The 25,676-nt window shown below is 34.6% G+C and overlaps 1 protein-coding gene across 1 annotated transcript; it reads left to right on the top strand.

Moving 5' to 3' along the window:
- Nucleotides 1-1,577: 1,577 nt before the first annotated feature.
- LOC136802770 (ATPase family AAA domain-containing protein 3-like) lies at nt 1,578-25,197 on the top strand. The gene is made up of 18 exons (XM_067059529.1): nt 1,578-1,707; nt 3,663-3,797; nt 5,511-5,587; nt 5,744-5,845; nt 9,024-9,083; nt 9,270-9,339; nt 11,247-11,319; nt 11,917-12,009; nt 12,663-12,732; nt 13,252-13,319; nt 14,420-14,507; nt 15,581-15,637; nt 20,057-20,182; nt 20,482-20,606; nt 21,145-21,267; nt 21,559-21,732; nt 23,449-23,557; nt 24,391-25,197. Exons 1-18 carry the CDS (start codon nt 1,620-1,622, stop codon nt 24,538-24,540), a joined length of 1,788 nt encoding a protein of 595 aa, XP_066915630.1. The 5' UTR covers nt 1,578-1,619; the 3' UTR covers nt 24,541-25,197.
- The last annotated feature ends 479 nt before the right edge of the window (nt 25,198-25,676 follow it).

Genomic DNA, 25,676 nt, shown 5'->3' with positions numbered 1-25,676 from the left:
GCGTCCGAGCTCCCGCGCGGCGCGCACCGCGGGGATGGAAAACTTCAATCTGTCAATCATTTTCTCAAGCGAAGAGTACGCGAAGCGATTCTAGCTTTACGATAGTGCCGTGGGTCATCAATGGATAGTATTCAATTATCATTATCCCTTTATTTTCATTCCTAGAACTTTTGCAAAAAAAAGGAAAAATAGAAAAGTTGTATTTTTTACTGCTCTATACTGAATTTGAAAGATCTTCTATGTGGCATTTTTTTGCAAACTTCAAAAAACTGATTTTTGTCCCGCCTTTGCGGGATTTTAGCCCAAGTGCTCGAGTGCAGCATAGGGTACAAAGTCCAAATATGCGTTTCCCGTAATTTTTGTATGAAGAGTTAGGTCTATATGCCAGGGGGTCTGATTGGTGCTCACTGGTCAGAAGAGATGTGAAAGTACACGGCTGCACCGTTGGGGATCCTTCAAAGTTCCTCAAAGTGTCGTCAAAAGCTGGCAAAAATTTCCAAAAATGACCTCCTCAATTGAGGCTGCTACACCCCTTTCTCACCAGGAAAATTGTCGGTGAGAGCAATTGAGGCCTCTACAACCCTCCACAGCCCCCATAGCACTTTGGACCCCTTCGGATACCCTCTGCCTTGCTCTCTCTCAAAAAGCCAGCACCCTCCACCAGTGCTCCGAAGCCTTTAAAAGGCTTGGAAAGGCTTGAAAATTTTTGAAAATTGGAAAAAATGACCTCCTTTGGGTACCACCGTGGACGGCCCCTGGAGGTCCCAGCCGGGGCTCCAGGTAGTCCAATCGGTGCCCGCTGGTCAGGGGGGATGTGAGGGAACACACCTGCACAGGTGGGGGTGCTTCAAAGTTCCTCAAAGCATCGTCAAAAGCCGGCAAAAATTGGAAAATTGGCGGAAATTGGTCAAAATTGGGAAAAATTGGGAAAAATGGCCTCATCAGCGGGGGGGGGGTTCAAAGTTCCTCAAAGTGTCCTCAATAAGATTTAGCTGAAACTTTCTCCAGACCTTCTCTATAGGATGGTTATGCCTCAGGAAAAATTCCCCTAAAATCCCACTGGTGGAACATCCCTTTTTTGGGACATTTCTTTTTTCCCTAGGCAAAACCCTAAGGGCAAAATTTTTTGAAAATTTCAAACTCATTTTCAGACATTATCAAGTATACCATTCGAAAGCTCTCGAAAAACTAAATAGAAGACTTTTAAACGGGTATATATAGCCGATTTCATTACCTAACTCAAGATAATTCACGCAGAAGATGCTATTTATGGTCAATTTTGACCAAAGTGTGGCGAAAAGTAGAACTTGCGCTCATGTTTTATTTATGTTACTGATGGACACCAGAAAAAACCCTGGTGCAGGCTGATGCAAGCTGGTGCTGGCTGATGCAAGTTCCAGAGAGGGAACTTTTCAAGAGGGGGAACTCCTCAAAACAGTACGTCATAAAGGAATTTGGTCAGGTGATTGCAATCCAATACCATTTCAAATCTAGGCTTACTTACATGTTTAGTATCTTTCCTACTGGAAACTGAGGTTGGAGGTTGGTAAAATATTGCTAGAGGAAATTTAGTTCTCATCACATCTTCATATACCTTTAAGATCACTACTCAAAATAAAATGTCTTGGATCTTTGGTGTCAATAAGGAACAAGCTGTTCCACAAAACTTTGAACAAATGATGGCCCAAGGTGGTGGTGCAGGTGCAGGTATTTAGCTTTTATATCTTTTCTCAGTAGAATTTAATTAGTTTTTTAATTAGTCATTATCTCTTTTTACAATTTTTCCTCGTCTATAGGTTATAAACTTTGGCATGTTATACATACTTTTTAGACCAACTATTCTTCTTTGATTCGGAAGATTGAAAATTGCAATGAATAAAATTGATAAGAGGAGATTGAAGTCTTTCGTGAAGGGAAATATTTTGACTTTTGAAAAATAATTAGTTTAAAGTCTATCTACTTTTAAAGCTGATTAATTTTTGCAAGAATTTATGATTCAAATCCAAACAAATGTTTCATAAAGATGATTCACAAACAAATCCAAAATAATTCCAAATTTTTTGACTCATGAAATTAAATCTTGTGATCCCAACTAAAATTTTTAAACATGTAAATTCGAGGCTCGAAATAACGATTTCAAGTGGTTCGGACAAAATGTCTGATCAGGGTTGCTTTAGCTTGAAAATTATGATTTTTGGGTCGGACGTGTATGGTGGCCCATAAGTGCCAAGTAATTTTTTATTGAAAAACTCAAAAAAAAAAAAGATTTTATAAATGAAAATAACTTTCCTTTTACAATTTAAATTTACTTTCCTTTCAAAATCAATTTAAAAGTAATTTCGTTTTCAAAATGACTTTAAAAACAACTTAAAATACGACCCAGCAAGGCCATACACAAATGATTTAAATTTTGTTTTAATTCTCATTTACTTTTCGATATCATTTTAAAAAGCATTTTGTTTTTTTATTTTTAAAATCACTTTTCTCATGTTGCCCATCAGTGCCAAAGACAGCTTTGCCTCCAGACCCCTACAGGCTTAAAAGATTGAAGTTACTATGGTTACTTATTGGTTTGTTGACAGTTCACGGCCCACAAAGGCCAAAACAACTTAGTGCTTAGACCCCAAACATTTTTACAAATGGGTAGGAGAGTATAAAATGATATCCTTTACTCCAGTGTTCTATGGTACCATAAATGAGAGATTTTTTCTCCTTCACAGTGCTTTTCCTTTCTATTGTTCTTTGTTTGGCTGGTGGGGGGTATTGTATTGTCTTGAAAAATTTACTTCTTTTTGCAGACATAATTATTCATCAAACAATATAGGCAACATGAAGAGCCTTTTTTTTGATGTGTAAATAAAGAGTCGAATTTTTTCTTAGTATGCAGCATGCAAGCATGAAAGGAAAAATGTTGAGAGAGGAAATAGGAGGGAAGTTTTATTTACTTCCAACCCCTTTCATGTTGCGGCCATATGCTAATATTTTTTGCTCCGAGGAAACCCCAATGTGACCCCCCCCCTAAAACAAACAACTGGTTTGTTCTATTATCAAAAGAAACTTTATTTGTTGAAATTTACTCATTTATATGAATGGCCTTAATGGGCTGTCTGATCAATTCATTTTATAAAGTTTAAAATTGATTTTAAAATGACAAGGCCTCCATGGGCTGAGTTGGGAAACGTTTTTGAAAACAAACCCGTTTTAAATTTGAAACGAAAATAGAAAGTAAATCAATTTTGAAATCAAAGTTTAGTTCAAAATTAAAATTAAAAGCTATTGCAAAAATGAATGTGAAAAGTAAATTATTTTGAATCTTTTTTATAGAAATGTCAAAATAATTTAACTTGGCACTCATGGGCCACCATAGACATGCAGCTATTTGGGTCAGAGAATGTCCGATGTCCGACCATTATTTTGAGCCCTGTAAATTCTCAAACTCTCTATATACAGAACCAGGCATTTTAAAAAGAAAAGAAAGAGCTGATAAAAAGTGCTGGAAAACTTTTGAAAGTCTGGAAAATATCGAGTAGAAAATCTGAAAAGATCGTGTAGAAAATCTAAAAAGATATATTATTCAAACTTTAATTCTTAAATTGATGTATCAATTGTCATTGTCCTATCAATTGTCATTGCCCTATCAATATTTCATTTTTTATTTCTAGGTGCTCCAGGAGGTGCTGGTGGAAATAACAATAATAATGATAACAAAGAATCTTCTAAACCAAAAGCCTGGTCCAATTTTGATCCATCTGGCTTGGAAAGAGCTGCCAAAGCTGCAAGACAGCTGGATGGAGCAAGTTAGTATCTAAATGAATGATGATTTGATCTTAGATATTGAAAGCATATGAAAATAAATTCTTTGTCAACCAGTATCAACCTCCTACTTGACTTGTATTCTCACATTGTTTCAATCTTGTTAGTTTAATTCCTGGAAGTATTTTAGCAGGGGGGGGTACAGCCGCAGGGTACTAACCCATAGGGTACTAACCTGATTTTTAAGAAAAATTGTCTTAGGTACCACCACCCCCTTTTTAGTACCGGGTACTTACTTTTTCTTAAGGAAAAAGGGACCCCCACCCCCCTTTTAGTATCGGGTACTTACTTCTTTTAAGGAAAAAGGGACCCCCACCCCCTTTTTAGTACCGGGTACCGGCTTTAAAATTACCAGGAAAATAGGAGACACCACCCTTAAAACTTGCCAAGCATGGTCCCAATCTTTCAAAAGCTCTTTGTTGTTATTATGACTTGTATATACCATGTTTTTAACTCAGATCCTCTTAAAAGTTCTTTAAATCAAACACAACTTTTAATTACAAAGGTAAAACAAGGAAATTCCTTGGCAAAAGTAAAATATTATATAGATGTAATAACGGCAATAAAAGTATATATCTATCAAAAGAAGTAAAAATCAAGTTGATAAAAATTGAAGAATAGTATGAAAGCTTGGATTGGATGGATTTCCTTATTTTTTCTTCAATAGATTGGTAATTTATTCAAATTATTCAAAACTGTGTCAAGAAGTAGTTATGAAAGAAGTTGAAATAGAAAATAGTTGCATTATTGGCTCTGGTTGGCTTTGCTTAGTTGACTTGCCTCCGTCTTAATTGTCATAAACAGACAAACAATCAGACAAACAAACAAATATAAACAGAAATAAGCTATAGGGTATAATATAAACTGCAATAAACTAAGATAAACTAACCCCTCTAACAAAAACCAGGCTGTAAGAATCATCAGTTTGGATAAGAATTTTATTGTTTAAAAGACAGATTGTATCACTTTGGATGCAACAGCTTGTAATTCTTTTCATCAGAAGGCAATGACAAACATATACCTCGTTCTAACTTGAGATATCAAAGACGAACTATCTTTCTCACTAATTAAAACAATACTGATTTTGAACAATAGCTTTCTTTGCATTAGCTATTTCAATATTTGTATAACTTAGTGGTCATAAAATTCTCCTCTTAGAAAGTAGGGAAAGTACCCATGAATTTGAATGAAATAATTCTTTCTTGATAGAAACATAACAGTTCTTTTTTCTGAAAACTATTGAAACTAACAACCACCAAACTTCCCTACATACTTGATAAGCAGGGAAAGCCTTCAATTGGAAGGGGGAACTTTTCAATACTGTCAGATACTGTAAGCCATAACAAGGAAATCTTTTGTCATCAAAATCCTGAAAGTTGAAGACAAAAAATTAAACAAATGTACCATATTCAGGGCCTGAGTACTTGAAGAAAAATTGAAATGATACCCACCCCACCCTAAAATTGGTACCGGGTACTAACTTAAAATTGGAGATATACCCACCCCCACCCCAAAATTAGTACCGGGTACTAAACTTTTTGAATTTCCAAATTAGACACCACCACCCGGCTATGGGTTAGTACCCTGCGGCTGTACCCCCCCTGATTTTAGTTGAAATCAATGTTAGATTTTGAAAAGCTGGATCAATTTAGATTTCATATTAAAAACTAAAATTTTTTATTATTTGCCAATTTCAGAACATGCAAAAGATGCGCTTGATTTGGCTAGAATGCAAGAAAGCACTAAGCAAATGGAACACCAAAAAGAATTGAAAGTATGATTTGGACTGTCAGATAATTTTCTGTTTTTCAAAATTAATTGAAAGTTGGATATCATAAATCAGACAACAGGTTTCATCTTCTCTTTTATCAAATGAGACAGGGAATGTTGATGTTTTTTATGAAGTATTACAATTTTGATCTTTTTGTAGGAATATGAACAGAACATGGCTAGGTTAGAACTGGACAAAACTAGGTTGATGCATGAAGAACGAAGGAAAACTTTATCAGAAGAGACCAAACATGCCAATCAGGTATACTGTAATATTTGCTATCATCTTTGAGGTGCTAGGATTTTCAATTGAATTAGTTTTTGTATCCTGTATTCAAATAAATTTAATTTCAGAAACTGAATGTATCTTACAATGGTAAAAATGCTTGAAAAAATTTGTGTTATATTTCTAACAATTCTATTTCAAAGGCGAAAATGTAAAGAGAAAAATCTGTGATCAATAAAAGTTCTTTCTTTCGAAAATGGTTCTGGTGAAAATCCCAATGAATGTTATACAGCTATTTTCTGATTTCTAATTGATATTTCCTAACCAACATAATATGTCTAAGCAATGTATACTTAATTGATATTTAAAAGGAGTCGCCCTATAGTCATGGTAACTTTTTGGACCTACCCCGGTGGAGGTCCTATAAATTAACCTTTGTCCGTCTGTCCGTCCGTTAGTTACCAGCTTTTCTCGAGATTGGCTCATTAGTTTTTTCTGATTTTTTGCACAATGATGCAAAATGGCAATGCCCAAAATGTGACGGAGCCCGATTTTCGAAAAAAAATTTTTGGGGGCAAATTTGGGCCAAAAAACGGCTAAAAAACAGGTTTTTTGGACTTTGTGAAAAATTGGATCATTAATTTTTTCTGATTTTTTGCACGAAAGTAGGGTACCATCATAGGTATAAGATGGTTCAAGCAGATTTTTGCAAAAAAATTTTGTTGGCCCAAAAAACGCATGTTTATCTATAAGAATCACTATTAATAAGCATACATCGATGTTCTTAGTCAAATTACTCAATTTTTTTATGAGATAGATGTTTTTTCTGCTCAAGAGGGCTTACTTTTGAAGAATTTGTGTGTTTAGACAGGAAATTTGGGTTGCTTGGCGTGTTTTTATAGAAAAACTGGCCAAATTCGATATTTTTTTATAAGCACATTATCAATTACTTAGGTATTGGCTTTTCTCGAGATTGGCTCTTTCATTCTTTATGATTTTTTACACAAAGATGCATAACTATAAACCCTTGAATGTGACAGAACCTGATTTTCGAAAAAAAATGTTTTGGGGCAAATTTGGGCCAAAAAACGGCTAAAAAACGGCTTTTTTGGACTTTGTGAAAAATTGGATCATTAATTTTTTCTGATTTTTTGCACGAAAGTAGGGTACCATCATAGGTATAAGATGGCTCAAGCAGATTTTTGCAAAAAAATTTTGTTGGCTCAAAAAACGCATGTTTATCTATAAGAATCACTATTAATAAGCATACATCAATGTTCTTAGTCAAATTACTCAATTTTTTTATGAGATAGATGTTTTTTCTGCTCAAGAGGACTTACTTTTGAAGAATATGTGTGTTTAGACAGGAAATTTGGGTTGCTTGGCGTGTTTTTATAGAAAAACTGGCCAAATTCGATATTTTTTATAAGCACATTATCAATTACTTAGGTATTGGCTTTTCTCGAGATTGGCTCTTTCATTCTTTATGATTTTTTACACAAAGATGCATAACTATAAACCCTTGAATGTGACAGAACCTGATTTTCGAAAAAAAATGTTTTGGGGCAAATTTGGGCCAAAAAACGGCTAAAAAACGGCTTTTTTGGACTTTGTGAAAAATTGGATCATTAATTTTTTCTGATTTTTTGCACGAAAGTAGGGTACCATCATAGGTATAAGATGGCTCAAGCAGATTTTTGCAAAAAAATTTTGTTGGCTCAAAAAACGCATGTTTATCTATAAGAATCACTATTAATAAGCATACATCAATGTTCTTAGTCAAATTACTCAATTTTTTTATGAGATAGATGTTTTTTCTGCTCAAGAGGACTTACTTTTGAAGAATATGTGTGTTTAGACAGGAAATTTGGGTTGCTTGGCGTGTTTTTATAGAAAAACTGGCCAAATTCGATATTTTTTTATAAGCACATTATCAATTACTTAGGTATTGGCTTTTCTCGAGATTGGCTCTTTCATTCTTTATGATTTTTTTTACACAAAGATGCATAACTATAAACCCTTGAATGTGACAGAACCCGATTTTCGAAAAAAAATGTTTTTGAGCAAATTTGGGCCAAAAAACGGTTAAAAAACAGGTTTTTTGGACTTTGTGAAAAATTGGATCATTAATTTTTTCAAATTTTATGCATAAAAGTAGGGTACCATCATAGGTAAAAGATGGCTTAAGCAGATTTTTGCAAAAAAAATTTGACGGCTCAAAAAACGCATGTTTATCTATAAGAATCACTATTAATAAGCATACATCAATGTTCTTAGTCAAATTACTCAATCTTTTTATGAGATAGATGTTTTTCTTTTCTCACGAGTGTTTAGACAGAAAATTTTGGTTGTTTGGCATGTTTTTATTGAAAAACTGGCCAAATTCGATATTTTTTTATAAGCACATTATCAATTACTTAGGTATTCGATTGATTGGCTCTTTCATTTTCTACGATTTTTTGCATAAAGATGCATAATTATAAACCCTCAATGTGACGGAGCCCGAGTTTTGGAGAAAAAAATTGTGGGGTATAGTTCAGCTAAAAAACGGCCATAAAAGGGTTTTTTGGACTTAGTGAAATATTGGACCATTGTTTTTTTCTGATTTTTTGTATGAAAGTAGATAAAAGATGGCTCAAGCAGACTTTTGTAAAAAATGAATTTTTCAGCTCAAAAAAAGCATCTTTATCAGTAAGAATCACTATTAATAAGCATACATCAATGTTCTTAGCCAAATTACTCAATTTTTTGGAGATGTTTTTTTGCTCACGAAGTCTTGAATATGAAAGAACATTTCAAGAGCATGAAATTTTGGTTTCTAAACGTTTTTTTATAAGAAACAAACGACTAATTTTAATAGATCGTCACTATTTGTGTTCTGAATGATTGTTTAATGGTCACGTCACGTAGATATCAATTATAAACGTGTTAAATGCATAATCCAGGTAGGTCCATCAAAGTATCACTTGTTTTCCTAATGAACTCTCGCATACAATTTTAACTAGATTCCATCTTGATTCTTTTATATAGGCGAACTGTCTTCTTTTTACAATTTTCTTTATTTAGGTGCATGTATTGTATACGATCTGCCTATAAAATCATAAATTCAATACATTTTAGGGAATGCTTCCTTTGAGCTTCTTTAAGGGAGCTACAGAATTTGTAATTTAAGTTACAACATCCAAGCAATACTGGTTTATTTCTATTTTATTAGAGAGCACAATTCCAAGACCAGTTAGCCCGCAAAAGATATGATGATCAGTTAACACAACAGGTAAACCATTACAGAAGGCGAAAATCTATGTTGCTATTTCTTGATAATTATTTAGAACATGTTTCTGCCCTACTGAATTTCAGATGGTTTGAAAATATTCAACTACTGGTATTCTGGTCCTTTTTAGATAATATTTTTACAAGGAGTGAATGTCAGTAAACATTTATTGAGTGTATTTTCTTTTAGCAAAGGATGAATGAAGACAATTTGGCCAAACAAGAAGAATCTGTCAAAAAACAAGAAGCAATGAGGAGAGGTGAACACATTTTATGATCTTTCTTTAATCTATCAATGCTATATCTTAGCTTAGATCAAATAAAATGCTTTATGATCATTATTATGATACTAGCTTTGTGACATCTGCCTACAATAGCATTTGTAAAACCTTATCACACGCCTTATTAATACTAAAAAATTAGCTTTTAAAGTGTGATTAACCACATGCATGGACTTTTCAAATGACTACCTGCCTCTCATTGATGTCAAAGTTGATAATAATTAGTAACACTCCCTTCTCACAGACCCAGTAGGACTTTTTCAGCTAGTGGGGATAAAAATAATATAACAGACTGAATGATTTAGCGATATTGCTGTCAGGAAACATGCATGAGAAAAGTTCTGATAATTTGTCATTAGAGCGATTGCAGAACCCAGACATAATAGATTTAAGTGACCAAATTATTTCAGCTTTGGTAGTATCATAATAGAAGTGTGAGTTTGTTGCTTCTTTGTAACTTCTGGAGGCTGTTGCTTGTTTGAATCGTCAGCAACATTGATGCAAGTCTCATTTGAAGAAACACTTTTAGATTTAGATTTTGTCGGAAAAAATTCAGCTGAATGCTTTGCTCCTTTTGTGTGGTCAGTTAAAGCAGACCTACCGTTGCTGGAAAGTTTTAATGTTTTACAACTCAAAATAACATCATTGCAGATAAAAAAGATCCAAAAGGGTGCAAAGCTTAACCAATAGTATTGAGGTATAAACATGGTAGCACTTTTCTAGATTACAGATGCTTCTCTGTGCTTTTTGGTATTTAACCTGAATTTTTGTACTTTTAACGGAAATTTTGTTCTTGAGAAATTTCAGCTTAAAAGAACTTCCTTAAATCAGTCATTTTACTTTTTACAAATCGCAAAATTTATTCATTTTAGGACTGTTTAACTGTTCAAGTTTTAATGAGCAGACAGAAAAATTTTGTTCACTGTTTTGAAAAATTTTGATCTTTGGGGTTAAGTCTGATCTGATTTTATCTCCTTAAAACATCTAATGAAAGAAGGACCCTAAGCTTTTGGCAAAATGAGAAACACTGAGAATTCCTGATTGAATATTTTTGTGAAGAGGAACTGAATCATCAGCGATGTAAATATATCTATGAAATGAAGTAGTTGCAAGTTGTTTTGAATATTGAATTTCTCCGGAAAAATCGCTTGCGCACTGAGGTTTTAATGAAGCAATAGAGATTTTCAAAACCGAAGCCAATCAGCTGTGAATTAAACATTCTTTTATTTGAAATCTCTATTGATAATCATCTTTTGTGAAAGTTGTCTATTATGTTTAAACCTATTAAAGCAATTCCCGGTGGGGGTTACTAGTGGCCGCCTATAGCAGTGCCTATAGACCAAGAGTAAGGCCTAAAAGCCTGGAGCTTCTAACGTGTAGACTAGTTGCTTGTATAAGTTTGTTGTTTGTCGATGTTGTTTAGTTGATGTTTTGTTGCTTCGAAAGGATAAACCAATGGGCGTGGTAAGCATTTCTATGACAGGGGACTACCACTGTCAACCTCGTGTGTTCACTTTTTGATGGTGTTTTTGCAACTGGTGTTTCTTTTTCATTGATTTTTATAGTATTTGATTTGTGATATCAAATATCTTTTTTTTGAGCAATGTGACGTTTGGTTCCCATGGTGAGAGTTGTTGTGTTCTGGGCCAACAACTTCCCCAAGATGGGTTGACGGGTACGTACAGGTAACTCTAGAAGATCGAATCAGTGATCAGGGATCAAACGTTTCAACCACCTTTTTTCCATGGGTGGAAGGACCAGGATATAAACAGCGACCAACCTTTGCTTGTTGTGTGACAAGATTTGATTTCTGTCGTTAATGTTTGAATCCGTTAAAGATGAATGAAATCACGTAGAGTTTTCTGAAAATATATTTTTTATTTCAGCTACGGTTGAACATGAAGCCAGCCTCAGGCATACAAACGAAATGAAGAAGCTAGACGCTAAAATGAAGGCACAGTATGTTTCATTTACTTTTATCACATGCTTAAAATAATTAAATTTGAAAATTTATTGTCAATAATAGTGGCTTAATCAATGTTTGTGTCAAGATATAAATATGGTTATTACATACCTGTAGGCAAAAACAGCCATTAAATAATTCCTGATATACCATGGCTATTATACCACGGTAGATTTTTTTTCAAATTTTGCTTTCAACGTTTGATCTTTTTGTCGCTCTTGTTGTTTATCAAAGTAATTCATTCAAATAAATCTGTTGTCGATTCATGAACAAATTTTATGACTCAAAGTAATTAAGAAAATCATTAAAAAAGAAAAACATTCGAACGTTCGATTATGGGAGTGTTTTATGTGAATCTTTCGACTATTTACATAATTTATGTTTTGTTTTTGCCTCTAGGTATATAATAAAACATATATTCAATAGGTTTTCGTTGGTTATTGGATTTATTTACCCTCGGTGATGTATATTCAACTCGGCATTCACCTTGCCTCGTTGAATATTACATCACCTCGGGTTAATAAATCTCGATAACCAACTTTTACCTATTGAATATCTGCTTATTATTCTTCTCTTCTTTCTTTGCTGTCTAGAGGTGCAATTGAGCGAGAAAACAAAGACATCAGAAATGAACAAATCAAACTGCAAGCAAAAGAACACAGAGAAACTGTATTGGAATCCTTAAAGTAGGTAATTTCACTAACCTGAAAAAAAACACATAAAGATCTGTATTCAATGATGCTCGTTGCAGTCTGATTTTTTACAGTTATCTACTCTCAGGTGCTTAACAGCGGTGTTCAGAATAAAGTAACAGGGGGTTTGGAGAAATCTTTAAATTCTAATAAACGGGGGGGGGGTTATTTGCAGAAGGGGCTAGATATTGTATCTCTAAAAATGAAAGACAAATGATCAAAGAATGGTGTAAAGAAGCCAAAAAAAGGAATGCTAAAATCAAGGGAGACATCACAAAATGGAAAGTTCGGGGGAGCCCGCGAAAAAAGCTCTATTTCAAAAAGATCATTGTAAAAAGTACGAGCGGTTTATAGAGGCCCATGGTGTCTTCGCGATGGCCTGCAAACCTGTAAAGCTTTATTATTATTATTATTATTTATTAAAAATACACCAAAATAAGGTAATTCTAAACTAAACCCAGGCTATTTAGAGAAAAAAATAGCGGACTCTTCTTTTTACAGCTGAAAATATTTTCAAAAATCAATTAATGGTGTGTCCCAATGAGGTCCAGGGAGGTTGGCGAAAACTTAAAAAAATTAACAAACTGGAGGGCCTCTTTAAGTAGGCACAGAGTATATCAAAAACATAGTTCAACATTCCTTTATAGGACAGCAGGAAGTATCCTAGGAACTGGAATTACTAACTTCTTATCAGACTGGGATAAAATATCGTCCACAGTGAGTTAAAATTTACATATTTAGCTAAAATATGATTCTCATCAAATACTATTAAGGTTTTTATTTAAAATTTTATTTTATTTTAAGTAAGTTTTCTTGATTTTCATTTCAGAATTTTTACTAGAAATGAAGAATTACACGTTTGTTTTTTTTTAAGAAACTAGTTTTACCAAGCAGCCTCAATGTTTCTTAAGAAATCAGCCTTTTGGGCCTTAAATGTTTCTTACATGTTTCTAAACTTTTTGACATAATCAGCCTATGTTTTGATTGGAAGGTTCTTAAAAAAAACGAATTAAAAATGTCATTTTTTCATTTTCAGCCTCAGCATGTTTCTTAGATGTTTCTTAGTTTTTAGGCATTCTGAGCCTCCTGTTTCTTAAAAGTGTGTTTCTTAAAAAAAAGCGTGTAATCCCAATCACGAGCATTCAGCTGTTGGAAAATATACTTCTGTGATTAACATCTTGCCATTACTAATAACATTACTTGTTTATAGTATTGATATTTCATTGTGTTTTATAGGTTGCTGGGTTATCCCTACTGGCAGTTGGTGTTTATGCAGCTAAAATGGGCACTGGTGTTACTGCAAGGTTAGGTTATATTTGGAATACACCTTTTCGACCGTAGCCGCCAATTGCTGCGCGGTCATTTTTATCCCACTAAAACCGTCCCAGTCCTTTTTTCGCACATATAGACAATAGAAAAATGTGTCACAAAAGGACTGGGGTGCTTTTTGTGGGATAAAGCGGACAAAAAAAATGCCCGCGCGGCAATTGGCGGCCACGGTCGAAAAGGTATATTGAAAAAGAAATGGAAAATGAAAAGGTTCCAAAGTTTCTCTACAAAATATTATGCGATTTAAACATCTGAGTATAAGCAAAACTGGGTATTTAAAGATATCAAACTGATTCTTTCATAATGATAACTAAGTTTGATATAGTTTTCAAATTCACAGGCTATCTTGTCTCTATGAATCTCTCATCGTAAATTTTTGAATATTATTACAATGTTTATATTGGTATACAACAATAATTGAAACAAGCTTCGATACCGCCTGTACTTTAAATCAAACAAGACCTCATCAAAAGTCAGCTTGAAAATTACTTTATTTCACAAAAAAGCTTCTCAAACTTTCTCATAAAAGTTGGCAAGAAATTTTATCAATATTTTACTACGTTCAACTACAGAATTTCTACTGCACGTGTACTTTTTTAAAAATTTCCTATGTCTTTGAAAAAATGGCATGTGAAAGTTGAGAGGCTGTGTTATAAGAATATCATTATCTGAATCCCATACTCTCTAAAGATTATTCCATACTTTTGAGTCAAATTTCCAAAATATTAGCCGGAGTTTTAACAAGTTGACGAAGTATTTTGCATCTCTTACCTTCCTCATAATGTAAATGAAAGAGTTAAAAAGAGTTGAACAATTGAGGTTTTTGTCGAAGTTTTGTCGTCGTTGGCAAAGTATTTCCCTGAGGTACATCATCAAAATCCATTGTTACATTCCATGATTTTAAACGTGGCTGTTTTCTACAAAAATACAAAGAAAATGGACGTCCAGTCTTTTATATGTTCATGATGACACTTATAAAAATACTCAAACTTTCTCTCTTTCCAGACTACAATATGTTTCTCTTTGGGAGCGAGTTCTGTATATTTTATAAATATCTTCTTACATATGATTTCAGGTTTGTTGAGGCACGCCTTGGTAAACCATCTCTTGTTCGTGATACTTCACGACTTACCTTGTTCACAACGCTCCGTCATCCTATTAAGGTAAATTTCAATAATTTCACCAATAACTCGAAAATTAATCATAAATTGGACTTTTCCAGAAAAAATTTGAATATGGGGGGGGTGGAGGATATAACAATTTTCAGTGATTTACCCCCCGGACAAAGTGACTTTTAGCCCCCCGGAAAACGGGTTTTACCCCACCCCCCCCCCCGGATTTACCCTCCGGATAAGCATCAGTTGACCCCCCGGACAACCCAAATTACCCCCAGCGGACAGAGCAAATTTACCCCCGGACAAGGCAAATTTTGATGATTTTTCGCTACCCCCGGACAATATATCCTCCACCACAACCCCCCCCCCCTGTACGGATATTTTCTGGAAGAGCCCACCCATTTACAAAGGGTCCTTTAAGATTAAAATTTACATATTTTGCTAAAAAATATTAGAGGGTTCCCCTTTAAAGCTTTTTTTATTGAAAAGTCCGACGTTGCTGAGTCGGCAATATTTTATAAACGTTCACGTATGTGCTCTAGCCTGGCATTAGTATGCGCATGCGTATGTAAAAACATAGTGCTACTAAATCAGAAAAAGTGATAAGATATATTTAATAAAAAACACATTTCTCACACATCTTTAGATAAGTTACTTGGTTTGAATTTCTTTATACTGTAGACTACTTTCCTTTGTTAACCAACATAAAAAAAACCAAATGTAGTACCCTCTCCCCTTGTTTTAATCATTGAGCTAATATGCAGAGCGGCCTTAGCATGAAGGTAGAGCATCCAGCTACGGTGCGCAAGGTTATGGGTTCGATCTCCAGCCGGGTCATACAACAAAAGATTTCCAATATGGTACTTGATGCCTCTCTGCTTGACGCTCAGCAATTAAAAAGACGGATCAAGGGTTAGTGGAAAAATCCAGGGAAAGGAGTGGCGCCCTCCCCTACCTCCGGGTAGACAGCTAGAGAAAAAGGAGTGTTCGGGTCACCTTCGACTGCGGTTGCAAACTTACTTACTTACTTTACTATGCAGAATTTCTCAAAATGCTTATCATTTAAATGGAAATCAATGTTGATGAACTCATTTCATGATTTTTTGTCTTCATATTTTCAGGCAGCTAAACGTTTACTGGTCAAGCCTGAAGATGCACTGAAAGGAATTATTCTAGAAGTAAGTTTTTAACGTCTTTGTTAAAACAATTTATTCTCTGGCTTTGACAGGCAAATTGTTTTGAGCAAATATTTAGTTTAGTTTCAGCTTAATATGGTTCGCGTTTATTATAGGGTTATTTCATTCTATTCTAAAGGGGGGGGTCAAGCCTCAGGGTACTAAAGCATAGCCTAGAGAGGGTACTTATCTAAAAAAAATTTTGACTCATACCACCCACCCAAATAAGTACCCGGGTACTTAATGACTTTTCCCTTCTAGACCCTATACCCACCCAAAAAGTACCCGGGTACTTAAGGACTTTTCTCTTCTAGACCCCATACCAACCCAAAAAGTACCCGGGTACTTAAGGACTTTTCCTTCTTAGACCCTATACCTACAAAAAATGAATTTATTACTTATTAATCTTTCTCAATTCTACACTCATCAAAATTAAACCCACCCTTATAACTGTTAATTTTAATTTTCCTTTACTATTAGCCCAACTAATAAGCCAGGCGTAATTTACAGTAATACATTCGGGTATATTGATTGCCTTATTTTTTAAACATGAAAACAGATGAAAACAATGTAAAAGCACTTTTTCACAATCTTACAAAATCTTAGAACAGTTTTAACAAAAGATCTAGTTTCTGAAATATCTGGAAATATAAAAAGTATAAACCAGAGTAAATTAGCAAAACTAAACATAAAATAAGAAACTAATATAAACTAAATATAACCAGTTGCAAAAGACCCAAGTAAAATTCACTTTAAAAACGAGAATCTGTAACACTTTTAATCTAAACTCCATTTGTTATACTTCTTTGAGCTTTGTTGTGAGTGCCCACCCAGAATGTCTTAGAGAAGTTATTATCAGGTCAAAGCATGCAATCAAGCAACCTATTGTGGTAAATAGAAACAAAATAATATAATACAAAAATGGCTAAAAAAAATGGCTTAATAAAGCTGAATAAAGAAGTAAACCCACAACTATACTGTAATAACGTAAGAAAGCTTTTGAAATAAAAGAAGCCAAAAACATGACACCGTGAAAACATAATAGAATAGAAGGAAAGGGAAACACTCAGATGGAGCTCGATCAAAACAAACAAAACAGGACCTTGGCTTTCACTTTCACTTCAAAACTTTGCCCTAAATTTCTTTTTCTTGGCAGGTCTTTTTATGTTTTGATATTACATCAACAATATAAAACAATTTAAAACTTTCTTTTCATCGATAATATTTTTATATGGCAGAATCATGTTTTTATCTGTTCTTCGTGTCAAATTTTATGCTAGAAGTAACTTATTTTTAACCATCCAATGATGGAATAAAAATGTCACAGGTTTTTAACAATACTTAAGTCTCAAAGCCCTTAAATTATCTTGAAAACAAAATAAAACTGCTCACCCCAGTACTCACCAAAATTGAGTCGAAGTACTTATTTTACAAAGAAAATTCACATAAGACCCACCCAATTAGTACCCGGGTACTTGTTTGATTAAACAAACTTGGCTCCCCACCCACCCAAAAAGTACCCGGGTACTTGTTTGATTAAACAAACTTGGCTCCCCACCCACCCAAAAAGTACCCAAAGACAGGTAAAACACACCAAAAAAACTTTCTACCGTAAACTTCTCTCATCCAAAAAACCGAAAGAAGTCTGGAAGCTTATTCACCGAATCCTCCACCCAAAGAAAAGTGTTATCAATATTCAACCCTCCGAACTAAACGATCACTACATTTCAACAGCTCCTAGAATCCTTGGATCACAGCCAACTTCAATCGAGGAAATCCAGCTCCTTCTTCAAGATCTTGCTATAAATGTTGAGCATGAATTCGAATTCCAACCCGTCACTTATGAACAAGTAGTCAAAGAAATCAAGAACCTTCGAACTGACTGCTCTTCTGGATACGACAATCTTCCAGTTTCACTCATCAAACCTATTGCTGATCATCTCGCATCTCCACTCACGTATATAATCAACACTGGTATCGCCGAGAACACATTTCATCAACAGTGGAAAATCGGCAAAGTAACACCTATTCCGAAAACAGAACAATCCACCACTCCTGATCAATTCAGACCTGTCACCGTGCTACCCATACTCTCCAAACTTTTTGAACGTTTAATGGCAAAACAAATCGTAGACTACATTGACCAACATCAGATATATAAGCAAACCCAATCTGGCTTTCGCAAACGTCACTCGACCGAAACGTTGCTTATGAAAATTCGAGATGATATCGTTGGTGCAATGAACAAAGGGGAAATCACACTCGCAGCATTTCTTGATTATTCGAAAGCCTTCGACACGGTTGATTATAAGACACTCATAACCAAACTACGGAAAATCGGCTTCTCCGACAAGGCCGCGTTGCTCATGTTATCATACCTCAGCGATCGCAAGCAATTTGTTCAGGTCGACGACAAGCAGTCTGAACAAGGCAATGTTCAGTTTGGTGTACCACAAGGCTCCATCCTCGGACCGATCTTGTTTAATCTATACACCGTGGACTTACAAGACAACGTCGAGGGTGGTAGTACCAACCAATATGCTGACGATACTACAAATTACGAACATTGTAGACCTAAAGAACTACCAGCCGCAATCATCAGAATGACACAACGCCTAGATCAACTCAAAGATTGGTCGACCGAAAACAATCTTGCGTTCAACAACAAAAAGACAAAGATCATGCTCTTATCGACTTCCAGAATGGGTAAGCTGCACGATCTCGCTAACCCAACCCATCCGACCTTCCATATTCATCACGCAAACCAATTGATCGAAAGAGTTACCGTATATAAACTGCTTGGTCTTCAGTTCGACGAAAATTTGAACTGGGAGGCTCATGTCAACAAACTTTGTAAATCGGTATATGCAAAGCTATATGTTCTTCGATACCTTCGTCGCACTGCATCGTATCGCTTACGTAAGCAACTCGCAGAAGCACTATTGTTACCGAGGATCAACTATTGTTGCTCGTTATTCTGGAACCTTCCGCAATATCAATTCAAAAAACTTGATAAGCTTCTATGTCGAATCGCATCCTTTGTAACGCTAAAGTATTCAACAACTGAGGATGTAATAAACCTTGGCTGGTTACCAATGCAACAACGGGTTGAATTCGAACTCTTAAAACTTGCCCACAAGTCGATTCATCTGGAGGATTTCCCATCATACCTAAAGGGCTTCCATCTGAGAGCTGCTGGTAGACCAACACGTAATGTTGAAGAGATTGATTCTAATTATGTATGTAATGTATCTGAAAAACTGTTTATTGGTAAGGCAAGTCGCCTTTTGAATGATCTCCCAAAGGTTATTCGGGAAGAGGTTGATTCTATTAAATTTCGCAATTCTTTAAAAAAATATTTATTAGATGTTAGTCTTGCAATATATATTATGCAACATTAGTTTATGACACTCGACAAATTCGACATTTTAACAATCACTACTACTACTAGTAAGACTTCTAAACCAATAACAAGTAAATATCTCCACAATTCTCCAATCCAAGCTACAATTTACTTCTAGTTTTGTCTATTTTCTTTTAAGTCTCTAGTCTCCCAAGTTGTCGATAAGATAATAAATAGTTTATTTTCTATATTTCAAATTAAATTATTATTTTAGTACTTCATGTTTAGCCATTTTCAAGCAATCGAGTTTTTTTTACCTTCAATAGCCGATCACGATCTCACTTCTTCTTTTTTTCACAAGGTTATTTTCAAGCATCAATCCCACATTCAACAACACTACTTTTGCTCTTCTTTTGTTCCGACAAATAATTATTGTTTAAAATAAATTTTTTATTTTATTGTTTTTAATTTATTTCATATTCTCAATCCAATTCTGATGAATACTGGCTGATACTATACTTAGTCTCCACCATTTAGAATTTCTCCGAGTTCAAAGCCTTGCCTGCAGAGTTTATCTTTCAGAAGTGAATAGGCCTCACTGAAGAGATATATAGCTCTGTATTTCAACTTGCCCAGATAGGGCAGTTGTACAATTTTTCCAAGCTTCAATTTATGATTTTGATCTCAATTGAGTGAATCAACTTTTGGTCGTACGTATATTTTTGCAAATTGAAAATTATATATAATTTTTTACATAATAATTTATTTATTTATTTAGTTTACTTATTATAAATAGGACGAATAGCCATTGAGATATATGGAAGTGCCTGAAATACAATTAATAAAAATAATAATAAAAAAAAATAAATAAATAAAAAAAAAAAAAAAAATACCCGGGTACTTATCAAATTTTTTTTGGAAAAACACCCACCCCACCGGCTATTCTTTAGTACCCTGAGGCTTGACCCCCCCCCCTGTTCTAAAACCTTTTTTCATGAAATTTTGGTGATCTTTTAATGTTAGTTAATAATCAGCTGGCCTAATTTTTATTAACTTGGTTTTGTCTGATTGTTTTTTAGCCAAAATTGAACTTAAGATTACACGAAGTTGCCCTATCGACGGCCAATACACGCGCAAACAATGGAATGTATCGGAATTTGTTATTGTATGGTCCCCCTGGTACTGGAAAAACCATGTTTGCTAAGGTAAGGGAATGTGTAATAAAACTTATCTTTGGCTATGGATTAGAAGTGTTGGAACAGCTCAAAAATGTACCTTTTGAATGGGAAAGTTACCATTTAGCCATTTTAAAGATAATGGCTTGGTTTTTTTATTCTCAATGCTATATTATTAAGCTCCAAACGGTGGATGATAACCGGTCAAGAGCTGAGATGAAAGCCGTTGAAAATTTTGATCTTCTCAAGAATCCCATTTAGTTAATAATGTTAATCATTTAAGTGTTTCATTGTCTTTTGGTTTATATTTTTTGCACCTTTTTATGTAGAGCTTGGCTCACCATTCAGGGCTTGATTACGCCATTATGACTGGTGGCGACGTCGCGCCAATGGGCCGAGATGGTGTCACTGCTATGCACAAAATCTTTGATTGGGCATCCACTTCAAGACGAGGGTAAGATATCATCTAATTAGAAATTAGAAAGGAGGGGACGAGATGGAGTTTTACAAGCTCTTATTTGATTTGGTGGGTCATTAACCATTATTATAAAACAATATTGTTACTTTTTCTAAAGAACGCGTCATTTTTATCACTTCAAATGACCAATCATTAAAGTATCTTATGAAAACTCCATCTCATCTGGAAAGGAAATCCATTTTCTGGTGACCTTTATCATCCCAAAAGTCTGTTTGTGTGGAATTTTGACATTCTGACAAGAGTATCGTCCTTCCGATATTTCATATTTGGCTAAAAAAAATAAACTGACTCGCTACTCTATATTACTATAGTCTATTCTTCAATATTGGTCAAATTTGAAATTTATTTATAGATGCTTCAGATGATGATTTAGGCTTGTGCGAGTCATCTTAGAACTGATCCTTGCCCTGGAAAAGCCCTGCGAATTAAAATCGCTTAACAAGGGACCTTAAGGACCACCAACGGAAAAAAAATTGTCAACTCGTGCAATGATTTATCTATTATTGATGTTTAGATTACTGTTATTTGTGGACGAGGCGGACGCCTTCTTACGGCGGAGAAGTACGGAGCACATCAGTGAAGATTTGAGAAGCACGCTCAACGCGTTCTTATATCGAACCGGTGAATCGTCCAGAAAGTGAGTCATCCCCCTTTTTCCCGAGGATGATGTTGAAGATCTTAACCTTCTTCGATAACCTTCTTATTTGAGGTTTACACGTCTTACGGACCAAAAAGGGAAAACAATTCAGCCAGGATAGTGATTCTTTTTGTTTCCTGGTATTTGCTTACTTCTGTATTTTGCAGCTGTCTTTTTTTTTGTTTTTTTTTTTCAACTTCCATGATTTTTGTTAAGGCTGTTGTAAACTCAAAAACACAACTCCTAACTATCTCTAAGTACTGCATTGTTGTATTCTTCTATTGTCCATAGATTTATGATGGTTTTGGCCAGTAATCAGCCCGATCAATTGGATTGGGCTTTAAGCAATCGTATAGACGAAGTGGTTGAATTCAACCTACCAACCATTGAAGAAAGAGAACAATTAGTACGAAGATATTTCGAAGAATACATCCTGAATGCTGCTACCCGGGGCTGGAGGTCACAGTAAGTAACATATCCTTAATGACGAGGTTAATTATGAGGGTATTTACTGTTACTCAAAAATGGGCTTCAGTTATTTTTATATTTTGATTTATCCTTCTGGCCATCTGAATCTATGCAACACCAATATTTCAAAATTCTCATTTGAATTTCTTCGATGTGATGTTATTGCATCTTATATATCGTCGTTGTCAGGCCAAAAGGGTAAATCTCAAAATAAGTATCGGCTTAGGAAAGTGAAAGCTTTTCTATAAGTTAAACCTTTGACAACAAGATTGACCTTGGGTTATGTGGATGAATATCTTTATAGAACTGTTCGTCTTATGAACAAGGCTAGATATTTGCATTAAATTGCTATGGATGCTCGAAATAGTAAGATTGCATATTCATCCATACAGAAGTAAAGATCACATTAGGAATGGGATGAAAAAGTACTTTATGAAAGTTTAAAGAACAACAACAATCACGGGAAAATCAAATCTTGATTGAAAGCTTTGAGGGTGACAGTAGGGTGGTTATCTTGAAGTTTCCGTTTCACTGACATATCTTCTTTCGCTCTTTTCTCCCGTCAGAACAATATTCAAAATAATATTTAAGGTGATTTCTTTTATGAATAACGCAAATAATATATTTATACTTTCAGGTAAAACCATCTTTACCCTATATACCCCCAAATAATATCCCTCTTTCCTTCAAACAGCCATGGACTTTGAGATGGGGCTGTTTTAAGTTTTGGAATAAGTTTTTTTGTTTGTTCTTTTTCTCCGTCGAAAGCGATTCTTCCTTCTCGTCATGTTTCTCTCTTGACGAAAAAAATATTCAATCTTTCAGGAACATAATATCTGAATTTTGAAAATCATTTGGAAATGAAACGAAACGAAACAATACACGGGTTGCTAAATTATATCAATGCAGTCAAAACATGTGATTACTCGAAAAAGTTTATGTGATTTTATTCCCATGATACTTGCTTCACAACTTACAGCTGATAACTTTATTAGTGTCAATAAGTTCGAACCAATCAGAAATAAATGTCATGTAAGAAGCACATAAAAATTTCGAGTAAAAGCGTAATTTGTCTTCTGACCTTATTTTTGCAACCAGTGTATTGTTAAGCTATGGCCCATTGAAAAATCAACCTCAAATGTTCATTACCAGCCCCGTGCTTTAAAGGTTTTATTTTTACATAAGTGTTCCCGTTTCAAATCAGACACATACTTCCGATCAGGACCGAAGTGTCTGCCTATTGTTACATTGTGCTGATATAAGCTCTTTCTGACCAATCCTGCTCCACATCCGTGTCAATTCAATATCAAAAAGCTTGTAAATTAAAATTGACGAGTAAGCAAACGATATAACTTTTATTTAAAGGCAAAACCTTTAAGCTGAAGCTGTTTTCAGTTTTTTAACGTGTTCCTTCGTTGCCCATACAGATACAACCAAACCATTACCCATATATAATCACAATATAATTGAATGAATGTACTTCTACTAGTTTGAGTAAATGTTTTGAGTCATGCTATCCAGGTTGGCAATCTTCAGTGAAATAAACGTTCTATAAAAATCTACAATTTAATGTCTTCAAAAATCTTTCTGACTTCAATTCGAAAGGCTCGCGGAGAAATTTCCGTCTGTGACGGTATTTGTATGTACTTCTAGTAAATAGTAAAATTAAATAATAACTTCATAAGGAAAATGACTATTCATTCTCTATTACAGACGAATCAAAGTAGAGGATTTCGACTTTACCGCGAAATGCCGTGAAATCGCTGAACGAACTGAAGGTCTATCTGGGAGAGAAATCGCAAAACTTGGTATTGCGTGGCAGGTATGATTACTTTATCTCTATTGTATTGATAGACCTTTTCATAAATTACGTTACGCACATCACTTGCCTCGTTTTGAAATTATTGCCATGGTAAATCAACTCCCAGCAGATTTTATTAAAACTACTTCCTATTCATAAAAAAGACATTAGATGTCTCAAGAGACATATCACCATGGTAATTGTTTGAATACGAGGCAAGTGATGTTTGTGACGTAATTTATGAAAAGGTCTATTATATTTGAATATTTATAACACTGTTGAACTTAATCTCAATCACCGCTTGGATTTTATACACTTCCTTATTTTTGAAGAATTTGAAGCACTACTCTCAACGATTGCTTTTAAGTATAGCATAATGATAAGTTTTCTTTCCGATCACGGGAGGAAATAAGTACTGATTGAAGGTGTAAATATATTCTAAATACTTTACGGAACACCTCTTCTTTCGTCTAACTAATGAATGTTTCTTTAAATCGTGACATGCCCAAAATTGTGCTATTTTTAGAAAATGTTCAAATTCAAGCCAATTTGCTAGTTAACCGTTGAGAAAATTACACAATTTTAATAGCTCCATTCTATAAATAGACTATGCTATAGTCTAAGACAAATCACTATCTAAGAAATAAGCCCCAAAGCCGAAGAAAATTCGCAAACGGGCTTTTTGCCGAAAAGAGTTTACAGCCGGTAGAGTTTGCCAGTTCGAAAACTCTCCCGCCGATTTTTCCGTATCGCCATAACGCCATGCCGTCATATTTTCCCGCCTTTACTATCACTGTAACGGACGTCTATTACATAAATTGATTTTAATATCATTTTTTGTTTTTCATACTTAGGCCAGCACCTATGCTTCTGCTGAAGGAATTTTAACAAGAGAGATTTTGGATGCTCGAGTGGAGGACATGATCTCACAACACAAACAAAAAGTAGAATGGTTAAAAGAAGACTCACCCGAGAATGTGTCTTATTTAGACCCTAAAATTTAACAATTCTATGTAATTGTTTAGTGTATTATTTTCCTTGAAATTCCCCATATAGATCTGTGTCAACCTAAATTTTTCAAGTTTTGTGACTAGTATTGAACCACTGTCGATAATAGAAAATAGTATTCTTCTTCTTGAGAGATTGTTGATTTGAATTCACTTTTGATTGGCTAAACTCAATGTCTCCTTTTGTACAGAGTAGTTTGTAGCAGTACCTTTTTTGTAGAAACTTTTGCGAAAATATGCCAAAATCACGGAAATCGTGAAATCTTATTTACGTAAACGGTTCTACTTTTAAAGTATAGCAAACCGCTGAATTAAAGCCAATTTTTCACGAATACTCTCACTCACATGAGACACGCACTTTTTTCTTGTGTTGGTTGGATGGAGCATGTTGCATTGCACCAACGCAAAAAAAACTTCTCGTGTGTCCCCAAGCCTTAATTCCTGGAATATAAAGCGGAAAGCTAATCTGTAATTGCCCATTAAAAACTCAGAGTAATTAGTTTTTTACAACCAGATGTGTAGATGATCTTTTGGACACAGATTGTACCGTGTAAATTTTTATTTTATACAGCTTATAGACATTTTTATAAATTTTTTTGACTAAAAGAGATCTTTCTATTTGGAAAAAAGATAAATTTACGAACTCTAATATTATATTTGACTTGACTTCCTTGACTTGACCATAACTTTGGCGATTGAAAAAATACCATTGAAATTCCCCTTTAAGCTTTTTCAGATGTGAGTAGTTTTCTTCCTTACTTTGTTTGTCTACCATCCTTGCTTAATAAACAGAAAAGTTGCATTACTTAATGACTCAATCTTGGTATTTTATTTGTTTATTACTTCTCAATTGCTCCAAACATGATGATGCCGTCAGCAAAAAAAATAATAATACGTTTTTAACGTTTTGCTTTTTAACAAAAAGTCTGTATTCGTTCTGAGAAGTCATCAACATCAAGCTCACTGCTGAAAGGCCTCCATGAATGGCATTTATTTGAAAGAGACAAGATCTCCATCGCGCGGGGGCGTTCCATCATAGCTCCATTTTCTTGTGACTATGGTTCCATCCACAGTTTTTCTATGCAAAGGGTTTTACCCTAATTGTTCATACATTTGTTATTGTATCAGTTTCT

Source organism: Clytia hemisphaerica, unplaced genomic scaffold (assembly GCF_902728285.1).
Source record: "Clytia hemisphaerica strain Z4C2 unplaced genomic scaffold, Clytia hemisphaerica genome assembly, whole genome shotgun sequence".
In the NCBI taxonomy this organism is placed as follows: domain Eukaryota; kingdom Metazoa; phylum Cnidaria; class Hydrozoa; order Leptothecata; family Clytiidae; genus Clytia; species Clytia hemisphaerica.
The sequence above is the reverse complement of the archived record's forward strand: the minus strand, read 5'-3'. Positions and strand labels throughout refer to the sequence as shown.

Excerpts from the sequence above, each read along its gene's own strand:
- LOC136802770 (XM_067059529.1), top strand. The coding sequence starts at position 1,620 with ATGTCTTGGATCTTTGGTGTCAATAAGGAACAAGCTGTTCCACAAAAC. Across the intron at positions 3,798-5,510 it reads AAGACAGCTGGATGGAGCAA|AACATGCAAAAGATGCGCTT; the intron begins GTTAGTATCTAA and ends TGCCAATTTCAG. Across the intron at positions 21,733-23,448 it reads ACCCGGGGCTGGAGGTCACA|ACGAATCAAAGTAGAGGATT; the intron begins GTAAGTAACATA and ends TCTCTATTACAG.